Source organism: Sebastes umbrosus, chromosome 7, assembly GCF_015220745.1.
Source record: "Sebastes umbrosus isolate fSebUmb1 chromosome 7, fSebUmb1.pri, whole genome shotgun sequence".
Lineage (NCBI taxonomy): Eukaryota > Metazoa > Chordata > Actinopteri > Perciformes > Sebastidae > Sebastes > Sebastes umbrosus.
In genome coordinates this window covers 27,693,619-27,706,164 of record NC_051275.1, presented here as the reverse complement: position 1 = coordinate 27,706,164, position 12,546 = coordinate 27,693,619, and the positions used below count along the sequence as shown (strand labels likewise).

Sequence of the window (12,546 nt, the reverse complement as noted above, 5' to 3'; positions counted from 1 at the left end):
TGAAATTGCATCATAATTCACATGCTCCCATACACACAAACGCACAAACACACAAACACAAGAAAGAAAGGAAGTGACAGCTGTGGTGCTTCACTCCAATAGGCTACAGCCGCTACATTGTGTGATTATACTCTTTTAAAGCGTATGCACGATCTGTTTCAAACAAAAAGATTTGCTCTCTCCATCTGTGAGTGTGAGGAGGGAAAACAAGTGCTCTCTCTCTCTCTGTGTCGCCCTGCATGTTATTCCTTGCGTTTTGGTGAGGTCTGTCAGCTCACTGCAACAAACAGGTGTCATCACCTTTTAGATAAACATCAGAGAAACTCTCTGACAGGTCCATCCGCATCCCACCCGTTTGTACTTTCTCTATCTCTTACTGTGGGTCTTTCTGTCTGTCTGCGTATCTATCTGTCGAGATGACGGGGATGACGGTAAACTGAATTTATTGCAGTGAAACAGAGAAATTACATATGCTGGAATGTAGGTCATTCTAGCATTTTCATTAATGATTTGGTACATTTGGTTTTATTTCTACGGCTCGATTTCACTAATGCACCTGCACAAGTGGGAAACGAATGTCTGTGTTAAGATGAGTGTGAGAGGTTTTGTTACTCTTCTGCGGGGTTATCATCACCATTTGTTCTGCTCACTATCATCTGTGACGCAGGTTTAGTCCCGTCCCATCTGAAGCGGTGCCACATTGAAAATGGATCAGGGTTTCATGGCAGTGTAGCGTTTGTCAAAGTCTGCTCTGCATGTAGAATCACAGAGGCGAGACGGGAGGCAGAGGGGGGGAGGAAAAGTTATTTTTATTCTCCTCCCTCCCATAGCCACCCTCTGCTCCTGTGCGCCCCATACACAAACATTTTGGGAAAGCTGCTGTACAGTATATGCACATATTTGTGTGTGTGTGTGTGTGTGTGTGGTGCTCGTATGAAAGATTGATGTTGGCCTAAGTACCTGCCAAGCTGCATCAGGCCAGGCACACACTGAGCAAGGGGGAGAGAAAGAGGGAGGAAGGGGGAGTGAGAGAAGGAGCAGATGCCACAGTTAGAGATGCCTATCAATAATGCAACCTCCACTGAGCTCACTATTGAGGGCGGGCAAGATGGGAACGATTGAAACTGAGAGAGGAAAGTAGAGGATAATTAGAGAAGAGTTTAATTATAAGACATAGATATAGGTTAAGGAGAGAGAAGACAAAATAAAGAGTGAATGGTGCAAATGAATAAATTGTGAGGATGAGGCGAAGAAAACCAAAATAGAGCAAGGACAGAGATACAGATCTGTAAGAAAAAGTTTTTTTAAAGTGCTGTAGTTTTAAAGAAGTTTTAGAGAAATAGAGGAAGAATGCATATAAGAAGATAAACGAATGCAAGAAAGAGAAAACACAACAACACTGTGCTTCTATTAGGTCACATTTGTATGCAACACATGCAGAGCTGCCACAAAAATAAATTCTCGTTATAAATGCAAAGTCTTTGTCTTATAACAAGGAACTATCAGTTTCTTTTCTAATGAAACAGACTGACATGATGCTGATGGGGAGATTTTATCCATTTTTATAAGGAGAGCAGATTCTCAGAAACCACACCGAAGGAACAATGCAACATTATAACGTCACTTCTTTTTCTAGTTGAACAACAGAACAGACAAAATGCTTCGTGGTGTCTGCATACTAATGACAAGTCTCACAAGTATTCCTGCAAAAGTGTAAGGTAAGAATAGCTCTAAAAGGAAGTTATCACATTAAAATGGTCACAGCAGCAGCAGTAGCACAGTGTTTCTCTTTACAATTAATTACTCTTTCTGATAGGGGTTTTGGTTAAAGAGGAAATAGGTCAACATATTGGGAAATAGGTTAGATGAGAAGATTGACATCGCTCTCAACTTAGAGAGTGATATCAATCTTCTCATCTAACTCTCACCAAAAATCTTACAAGTGGATTTTTACAAGCTAGCTTAGAAAACCAACAGGTACACTGTGTGAGCCTGACTGTCTAGGATCAGAAGTATAGTGTGGTTTTATCGGAGAAGAGAAATATTAGCTTTTCTTGTTATAATGAGAAATGTGATAAGGTTGTTTCCTAACTTTTACTGAGATATGTTGACACGTAACAGTAGGAAAAGCACAGGTATAAATAATGAAATGGGTCATTTCCCATTTTGCTGATTCAGGTTTAGGGTCCTGGTATTGTGCATGCTTGCTCACTATCACACAGTCATAGCAGCCCTGAATCCTAAACATTACAATAAAACTGCATTGTGAATTACATTTCTAGGAAACGTTGTGAATCACGTTTGTTTTTGAAGTATTACAAATATGTTTGCAATGATAGTTTGTGTAGGGACTTTCACCCAGGAGACCGGTGTTTGGTCCTGTGTGAAAGTAGTTTTGCTGCGTTTTGTTGTGTTTTGCAGTTTAGTTCTATGGGAATGTAATTTTGGGGGAGACGGGGTTGGTCATAGCTTATTGGGGCACTTGAATAGAACAGAGCCATCCTCAGTGTTATTAGTAACTCCTTTCCAACTATGACAAGTTAAAATATCTTCTGTGAAAAAGGTCCTATGAGATACATTGTCATCATTAAACCGTAATATGATTGACCAAGTGTTTGATTTACTCTCGGTAATAAACATTAGAAACACTTCTCTTTCTGTTGTCAGTCTTTGGCACTGCCCATAACTCAACTGTTTTAATGATTTACATCTCTCTTTAGTCAGTTAGCCAGTTTTCGATTTGTATTTCTTGTAACTGGGCAATTAAAAAGAAAAACCTTCATCTTACCAGAAATGTTCTACTGTACATAACGTGTGTCAGCACTTCCTATGTGACCGCAGTTTGCCCTCCATTGTGATGTCATTGTGGAGCGAAGAGTGGGTGCTAAGAGACGGGCAGGGATGACATAATGTCCCTACTGTAACTACAGAACCACACAAATCAAACAAGGCCAATGTGTGTGTGTGTACGTGTGTGTGTGCGTGTGCGTGGGTGTGTGTGTGAGAGAGAGAGAGAGAGAGAGTACATGACCCATTAGTTGTAAACAACTTTCCTCCAGAGAGCTCCTCTTCTGTTAATGGGGGAACTCATTGTTCTTCATCATGATTTAGTTTATGTGTGAGTGTGTTTTGTTTTTCAACTGAACAATGTTCACATGTGAATCAGTAAGTATGTCAGTGTGTCTGCAGGTCAGTGTTTAGTGGTGGGAGGACATTAGCTCTGAGTGGACTTAAGTGGTACTCCCGTGTGTGCGTGTGTGTATGTTTTATTCCCAGGAACTACTTTTCAAGGAACTAAAAGGTTCCTTCAGCCCATTGTCGTCTGTGTTTCCACAGCAGTCTAAAGTCCCACGAAGATAAGGCAAATTAGTCCGCTGACGTATGAAAAAGCGGCAACTGTTTTACATGTTTTGTGCAGTTCCGGGAGAAAGTTCCTTCGTTGGAAAAGGGGCTTTGTGTGTGTGTGTGTGTGCGTGTGTGTGTGTGTGTGTGCCACTGATGTTACTGTGTCGCATAGAAATTCTCGATGAATAGCTTAGTCATGACACTGCTGGCATCAGTGAAGTTTGTACTGTCTCAAACTTTATTTAGAATTCAGTGTAAATTGTAGCTCTCTGTGTGCTCCGTTAACTCTGATCATCATCTCTCACCGTACTCAATTTATATCTTTTCCGGCCACTTTTGATGCAAATTGGACCAAATGAACCGCAGCTAATCACTGAGGCTACAGAGGCCGACTTTTTTTTCTGATAGTGATCGAAGGCGTCATCACAACAAATTTAATGATAGAGGAGAGCCGGTGATGGAGAGGCTGCTTGATCAATACCCAGATTGGGGATGCCTGGCCTTTTCAAACTCCATCAAAAGTGTTGACATGAACAGCAGGTTTACGATGCTCTCAGTCAAGACGTTCTGACTTTGAATAAGATCAAACGGTAGGAGTAAGGCCTCTTGTGAGACATTAACAAGCTGACATGTACTCAACAACATACATGCTTTAATTTGACAGCCTTGCTGAGAATGACTTGCAATGAACCTAATGGATGTAGCAAATAATACTGCGTGCCTTGTAGTATGATTCATCACAGAGGAGCCAAGAAGAAAGAAGAAATATATTCTCCTATTCTAGCTTTTTTCAATCATTCTTTTACCAAGACGGGAGCTATAGTTGAGCAAAGGTGGAAGCAGCTACAGAAGCTGCACTTCAGTGAATTGCTTCGTTGTCATCCTGTGTTTTATATTTCACATACTGTTTTCTGGCAGCATCCTGTACTCTCTCTGATCTGTCTCCCCCTACAACCTCCCTTTTAATCACCTCGCTGCTACCCTTTCTTGACTTTCCCCCCTTCTCTTTTCTGTCTCCGTCCACCTTGCCACATGTTTCTGTTTAGCCTCGCCCTTATTAGCATCTCCTCTCCTCCCTCCTCTCCAGCTCCCCTTGTGTCTTTAAGCTGCATTTCATCCGTTCCCCCTCAGCTCTTGCATTCAGACTCATTGAAATCGAGAACAGCTGTAAAATAAGCTTAAACTGATAATCACCAACATTACACGCAGCCACTTAAAGGGGGAGCAATGGATGAAAGGACAGCTGCGAGACAGTACAAGTGCCATAAAAAGACAAAAATGAAAGAAGAGCCAAGTTGCTTCTATTTCTTTCTTGTTTTTCTTCCCTTCTTTTTTCTCTCATCTGTTTCTTTTACCATCAGCTTTGTTCCTGTCTCTCTGTTTCTCTCTTCTTTCTCCCTTTCAACAATATGTGAAGGGTTTCATTCCAAAAAATACTGTTTCCATTTGGGCGGGAAATGTTTTGCAAGACTCAATATTAATATTCAGTTGTGGGGATTTTGTTTGCACGGCCTCTTTCTCTCATGATGTAAAAGGGCAGGTCCATCTGCATTTTGCCCCAGGTTTTTTTCAAATGGAAACGTCCGCTCAGCCGTTGCAAAAAGCAGTGACGTAGTTTACCAAACTAAGCTAATCAATAAGGTTATGAATAATGTGAACACTAGCAATAGCTGAGTCAAAGTTTGCTGTGCTAAGTTTGGAAATAACTTAAAGGGTTAATTTGGATTTTTTGAAGTGGGGTTGTATGTATACTCCCGCGATCTGCAAAGTAAAATTACTGATTTTGTGAATGGAGTCTGGTGGCTTTTTTTGGAAAGGGCTGTCTTACGACAAGGTAAAGCGTCTGTGGACGGGAGCAGCAGTAAAATGTATTTTAGCCACCTAAAAAAAATCTATATCAGTTTAAGAGTATGCTATATTTAAACTAATTTCACAGCTTTACCTCACCATCAGACAGTCCTTTCCAACGGGGAACTGAAGCAGTTAAATCGCTGTCTTCAAAGCTACGAGACCAGACTCCATTAACAAAAACATTTTACCTTGCAGAACGCGGGAGTTGCTGGTCTACCGCTGCATCGATCTGTTAGTTTATTTGTGTTATTGTGTGACTTTCGGATCCAAACTGACGTGGCATCAGTGCCTGACCTCCTGAGTCTAGGTGCACACCCCTAAACAACTGCCTAACTGTGTCACTGTGTAAACACATAGCTAGCTTGCACTGAAAATGCCTTGGGTATTCCTTCTAATTATCCATATCTATTTAATCCGTAGGCCAACAGATATCATATTTTAAGGTGTACATAAGCTTAATGCATGTAATGAAATGCATACAAAAATACATTTGAAGAGGGATATTACCACCGCCATCTAAGTTACTGTATGTAACGTTAATACTCTGACTATAAGGTACGTAGCAGCGTCATCATGCAGAAACCTACGTCTGTTCACGTTGGAAAAAGCATGACGCTGAAACATACACACTTTGACCAAAATTTGAATGTTGGGATTTGAATACAAACATAAGGAACACTACTGGGAAGCTACAGAATGATATAAAAACCTAAAAATAAACAAATGGACATGCACACACACAGCACTGACATTGTCTGTATTTGCATGTTACCAGTATGTCTGTTATCCAGCAACACACAAACAAAGCTGGCTGCTCTCTTTCTTCCCCTGCGTTGCTACGACGCTCCCACCCTCTATTCCCCAGTCTCCTCGGCTCCAGAGGGACTCCCTCATGTTGTTGTCTCCTTCAGTTCCCCTCTCTGCCTTCCTCCTCCCTTCTAACTATCTTCCTCCGTCTGTTCTCTTTCCTCACCCCTCCCCATATCTTTGTTTGCCATAGCCATCACTTGCATCAGCAGCAATCTGTCGCTCTTTTCGTTTTCTCTCTTTCTCCACCTTCGCCTGTCTTACATGTTTCAGTCGTTGCTGACAGGCAGTTTCTTTCAGTAAAAATGTCTCTAGCCTTGTGTTTTTTGAAAGAGCTGTGAGCAGGGAGCTGTTAACCAAAGAGTGGATGGTTAGAGATCGTACTGAGATAGTGCACCCATTAACACACTGAAACCACGACATATCACGTTAGTTTTATTGAGTTACGTTTTACTAAACTCAATCCAGTATGAACATTTTAAGAGCCTTGTGTACGTGTACATTTGTACGTGTACCTTCATGTCTGTATTTGCATTCACACGCTCATCGATGTTTGTGTGTATCCTGTGCCGTTTTCCTCATTTCCCTTGCAAATCCCAGAAACAGAAACCCGCAGTAACTGATTGATAATGCGTCTTTCTGGCTCTGTTCTCACTGTGCATTTCTCGAACAGTTAACCTGTGTTGGACAGTAGCTGCCAGTCATTTTTATTAGGCGATTATACACTGAGTGCAGTAAACAGTCAGAGGAGGGCAGCTTCCTCATATTGAGTTGTTGAGTTGTTTGGTTTATTCTCTGTTGCTTAATAATTCACCCATTTTCTCCCCCTCTGCTGCTTTGATTTTAAGATTTATGTGAATCAATAAGGACTCTTCCCTGAATTCACCTACTCAGCCATATTTCTGATACATCAGATATTATAAACACACTATAAAAAATAACAACTCAAACCCTCACAATGTTCTCCAAATAGAGTCATTTTTATTCCTAGAAAGAAAAGTCCACAGCTTCCTTAAGGTCTTTACTAAAGTGCTGATTCTGAGTCACGCTACACTTATCTCCGAGAGTAATCCTTAATTAGAATTCAAACCTGCAGCGGACTGACAGAACTGACCTTGCATCAGCCTATAGGTCCTGAATAATGGTGGCCGTAAGCCACCGTTTAATTGGATGGCAGATCTGAGATCAGTGCAGCACGCTGCAGAGAGAGGCAACATGAAAACAGTGGTGCAGCGGCGTGGGAAATGGACAGAGAGAGAGGGATGAGCAGTTTCCTGCAGAGCAATACAGCCAGCGGTTGATTAAATGGATGTCGACACATGATATCTCATCAGGTGTACAAACACCACAGCTCATGTAGTAAACAGATTGTAAGTAACGTGGGCAGTGTTGCTGTTTGACACGGTAACACTTGTAGGATTCTCTTCCTAATCAATAATGACGTGTTACAGTCCTCTTTTCAACATGTCTAACAGTCCTGTAAATGTATGTGAGGCACAACAAGACCTGGCTGTAATAGACAGAAACTTTCCAACCTCAGTATTTATTCCATTTTTACCCTTGACATATTGAGTGTCAGTAATACTTTCTAATTTTGCATAAGTATTTCATTAGCTTAGCTTAGCATAAAGAGTGAAAGCAGAGGGAAACAGCTAGCCGGCCTATCATGTCAAAAGGTAAATCTGATTATCCTCCCTGTGTATCCCCCCCATATGTTAACATGGCTGCATTGATGCTAACTTCATGAATTTAATATTGCAGTTCTTCACAGTGACCGCTAGAGGGCAGTGAACACTCGTGATTTTAAATACACAGATCAACATCTCCTAGCATCAACATAGAGGTAGACTCAGGAACTGATAATGCTTAAAAAACATACACATTATTGAAGTTAAACAACTGATAAATAAAAATGGCCTGTTGCTAACTTTACCTGTTTATTTAAAAGCACAAGTTTTAATGTCCTCTAGTGGTCACAGGTAGGAACTGCATCATAGAATTTCCCAAGCTAGCGCCTTTGCAGACTTTAGTAGGAATAACACAGTTATCAATACTGATTATATTCTTTAGAGGTATCAATAAGACATTTATATGTTAATAATAGTAGCTGCATCTCTAATGTTTCTTATAAAAGCAATATACCTGCATCATGTAATGTGCAAAGGAAGTGTACATTTCCCAGAAGTGTAAGTATGTTAACATGGCAGCATTGATGCTAACTTGACTAATTTAATATTGCAGTTCTTCACAGTGACCACTAGAGGGCAGTGAACACTGGTGATTTTAAATACACAGGTCATATCTTTGCTTTGTACAACCGGCAAGCAATTTGTTTTGCCTTTTGCCTTAGATTTAAAGGGACTGTTTGTAAGAATCAGAAATTGCTTGTTAACGAAGTCAACGAAAGTCAGCGTCCTGTTCGGCAAGGAAGCAAATTGGTGTTCTTCAGGGCTCAAAATCAACATATGCTGTTTAACAAAAAATAAAACTTTGCCTGGCACAGCTCAATAACCCCCTTTTTGATTGAGATATCAATAAGTTAGTATTCTGAGAATACAAGTTAAATTATCCACAGCTGTCTATCAAATGTCTTTTAATGTGTCTGAGAGGGTTGTAAAACCCCCCTGCAATGATTCTTTTTAATTCAGTCTATCAGAGCATTGTGATTATGATTGATATGGCAGATTACCACTAATGTAATATGGCTGACAAATGAGGTCTAGTTGACATGCTTCTAAATACTGAGGAGAGCTGAGAGCTGAAGTGAAGCATTAAAGGAACAGTGTGTAACAAATAGGGGGATCTGTTGGCAGAAAAGGAATAAAACATTAATAAGTATGTTTTACTTTAGTGTATAATCACCTGAAAATAACAATCGTTGTGTTTTCTTTACCTTAGAATGAACCGTTTATATCTACATAGGGAGCGGGTCCTTTTCACGGACAAACCAATCACTGGCTCTATAGGGTCATTTGCATTTTCACTTTTTTGCGTCAGCCAGCGTAGTTCTCCTACACGCTTGGCACATGGAAGGAGTTCGCTAAATGACACGAAGTCCTACGCACTTTGGTCACAAAGAGGCTACAGGTTATATACTTTTCTCAAGGGCATGGCAGATTAAGAGCTATGCTCCTTATTTACTTTACCTGCTCATATTTCCCTGCCAGGGATTCAAACTGACAACCTTCTCTGAACCTTTTGAAGGATAACAGACAGAAGGCTGCTTAAAGAGGGTGTCTCTTGGTGTGGAGTAGATAGTCCTATCTCGGTGTAGCAAAAACCCAATCATCCAGCTCAGAATAAAAGTGGGAGTGGAGCCCCCAGCCATGTTGGAGTGATGACAGATCAATTAACACCTGTCATAGTTTCCATCTCTCTGTCGTCATCTTCACACTTGTGTCTCTATTATGTTTTTCTGTTCGTCCCCAGCCTGCCTGAGACAGAAGAGAACTACAACGATGCACAATTAACCCTAGTTTCCTCTCCCCCTCCTTTATTTCTCTTTGTCCACTCCTCTTACCTTTACGCTCACTTTCCTCATTTACACTGCCCCCCTCTCGCTTTCTCTCCTTTTTCTGCCTTCTCTTTTCTTTCTCCTCCTCCTCCTCCTCCTCCTCTTCCATCCAGACTGATTTAGAGTCTGTGGACCCTCGTGGTCGGACTACTCTCCACCTGGCTGTCACGCTGGGCCACCTGGACTGTGCCAGGGTCCTGCTGCAGCACGGTGCTGACGTTAGCAAGGAGAACCGCAATGGATGGACAGGTGAGTGAGTGTGTAGTATAGTTCTTACACATAAAAGAATGATCCCAGTCACTTCCACGCAGTGAGGCATACGGATTATCAATTAAACACTGGTATCGGATCCGTACTCGGTATCGGACGATACCCAAAGCCCTGGTATCGGTATCAGGATCTGTGCATCCTTAGCGTATGTACCTTTATTGTACAGTGTTACCATTCATTGATGTTCAAATGCTACTTGTAGCACCTGTGATAAGCTCTTCATGTGGCGTCAGTCTGATCATTAAGACCCTCTGGGAGTGAAAAACAGGCTGCTTGGCCCATTCTGTGATGTGTTTTATATTATTGTTCAAATGATGATGTCCAGAAAATGTTCCACTTATAAAGAGTGGTAGATCAGAAGAGTTTAACCTGCCAAGCATGGCCATTATCATCTGCAGTAACCCAGTGAAAAACTACATCACAAATGGTCCGATAATGTTGCGGTTGTGGGCCCCTTGGTCACAATAAGCAGACTACGATAATCTATAATGTATGATATATCATGCATTGTGTTTGCAAAATGGTGCACAACAACATTTCCCACTGGCTCTATTTTACATCGGCACCGATGAGTTTTGCACAGTTTTGTTCTCTTGATTGTTTTAGAAAATACAAACCACTCGTGATGCCAGCCACCTCTTATCTGCTGGCACTGTGCAAATGTAATGTGGAGGTCTGGCAGTGGGAGACTAATGGAGCATGAAATCAATTCATTTTTTAACCTTGAAATTATATTGGCTGATTTAACAGCCGTTATTGTGAACACAATCTCCCTTCCTCCTCCTTAGGTTTGGTTTTGCTGCCTGTGTGCGACACTGCATGTAACATAAGACTTTTTTTGTCTTAATGGCGATGAATTAAGCGCTAGAAAGTGACATTTGTGGTATTGTCATGAATGTTTCTGTGGTTGCAGAGAACTGTGTGTGTGTGTGTTAGCCTTTAATGATGTTTGCTTTTAAAAGAAGAGAAAGGAAATTGTTATATAATTGCTCAAGTGTAGAACAACGTGTAAGATTAACAGCAAAGTGGCGGTCTGTTGAATGATGGGCGAGCCGCAGTAGTTGGTCGAACCAGCTTTTTCCTTTGGCCTACTTCAGTTTCGGCAATTCTCGCTGCCCCCCTTTGAATTGCTCATGTGCATAAATTTTAGATGAGGTCTGAGTGATTGGCTCTGTTTTACTCTCCGTCTCGCTCCCTCTTTCAGTTCTTCAGGAGGCGGTGAGTACAAGAGATCCGGAGTTGGTGCGTCTCGTGCTTCGTTACCGTGACTACCAGAGGACTGCCAAGAGACTGGCGGGCATCCCCGTCCTGCTGGAGCGACTGCGCCAAGTAGGATTTCACACAAACACACACACATACTTTGATGCACACATGGAAAAAGATACTCCCATGTCCACACACACCTGTACAGACACAAACAAGCGTGTGTGTAGAAGCACAAAAATTACATACATGAAACAAAACACAAACTACAAAGGCACATCAGGGGAGTTTGTGAGCAGAGATGCATTCATTTGAAATGCAGATGAATCTTTTTACATCTTTGTTTTAGGATAAAATATTCTTGTTTTTTGTTTGAAGGTATTAATAAGTTTGTTTACTACCCAACAAGGGAAATACACTCAAACGATATGTCTCCATGTTGCAAAACCCTCTGTCTCTGGGTAATTTGAGTCATCGCTTTCCCCTAAAGGGGTAAGGAGCGCAGCGATGGACAAAGCTGTGAGTGGAGGGCCTGAAGGTTGACGGTTAAAATCTTGACAGTAAAGCGTCGAGGTGCAGCAGATCGTGTTGAAGCCGCTGCAGCAGTATAGAGCTGCAGAGAGCAGTGGCAGAGATGCAGGGAGCTGCCTTCACACAGTCTGTCCTTCTGTGTATCTGCTCCAGCTGGCTTCCCGATATATATATATACACACACACACACACACTCACTCATATGGTAGACACAACACCCTCACACTTTGACAATGAGTACTCGCACTCAAGCACACCTGCACTTGCAAACATCGCTCACCGTTCTTCATCTGCTGCTGCTCCCATCCACATCATTCTCCCCTCCATCCATCACTTCTATTATTAACCCCCACACACACACGAAACCACTTCTCTGTGCCAGTCCCCACGTCTTTGGAAGAGACAATGAAGCAGCATCACTGCAATTCTTTTCCTCCGCTCTCTCTCTGTCTATCCATCTTTAAATTCATCACTCTCTATCTTCCCAAACTCTCTCTCTCTGTATCTTCCTCTTCATCAATGCCCACTGCTTTCTCATTTATATTTCTCTTCCTCCTCTCTCTGCTTCTTTCTCTCCAGGCTCAGGACTTTTATGTGGAGATGAAATGGGAGTTTACCAGCTGGGGTGAGTCCAGTCCTCGTTTCATTCCAGTCAGTAAAGCGGTCCAGTACAGACCAGTCAGAATTAATCATGTTATCATCCCTCTCTGGGGCTGAAGAGGCCTATTTCTTCCTGTTGTACTGATGCTCACACACTTCCTACACAGCAGGATGTATGTGTGGCTTTGGGATTAGAGTTAAACAGCTTGTGTTTGTTATCCTAAGTGCTTCACAAAACCACAAGTGGATGTTATTTCAGTAGTAGTCTCTATAGCGGACTTGTGACTAATTGTATGTTTTTGCTCGTAAATTGGCCCTCGAACGCAGACTGGCCAATCATAGCGTAGCATCGGCCAGCTCTGACCAGGGTCCCATAACTATATGGATGTGCTCCATAGACTCTCATGCAATAATTTCAGATTTTC

The 12,546-nt window shown here is 41.8% G+C and overlaps 1 protein-coding gene across 1 annotated transcript in view; it reads left to right on the top strand.

Annotated features, from left to right (window-relative positions):
- The window catches only part of ankrd13b (ankyrin repeat domain 13B), a 51,922-nt gene that overhangs the window by 14,454 nt on the left and 24,922 nt on the right, over positions 1 to 12,546 (top strand). Inside the window, exons 3-5 of the mRNA XM_037775231.1 lie at positions 9,631 to 9,766; positions 10,992 to 11,116; positions 12,101 to 12,146. Coding sequence (XP_037631159.1) covers positions 9,631 to 9,766; positions 10,992 to 11,116; positions 12,101 to 12,146 — 307 coding nt within the window. The remainder of the gene's footprint in view (positions 1 to 9,630; positions 9,767 to 10,991; positions 11,117 to 12,100; positions 12,147 to 12,546) is intronic.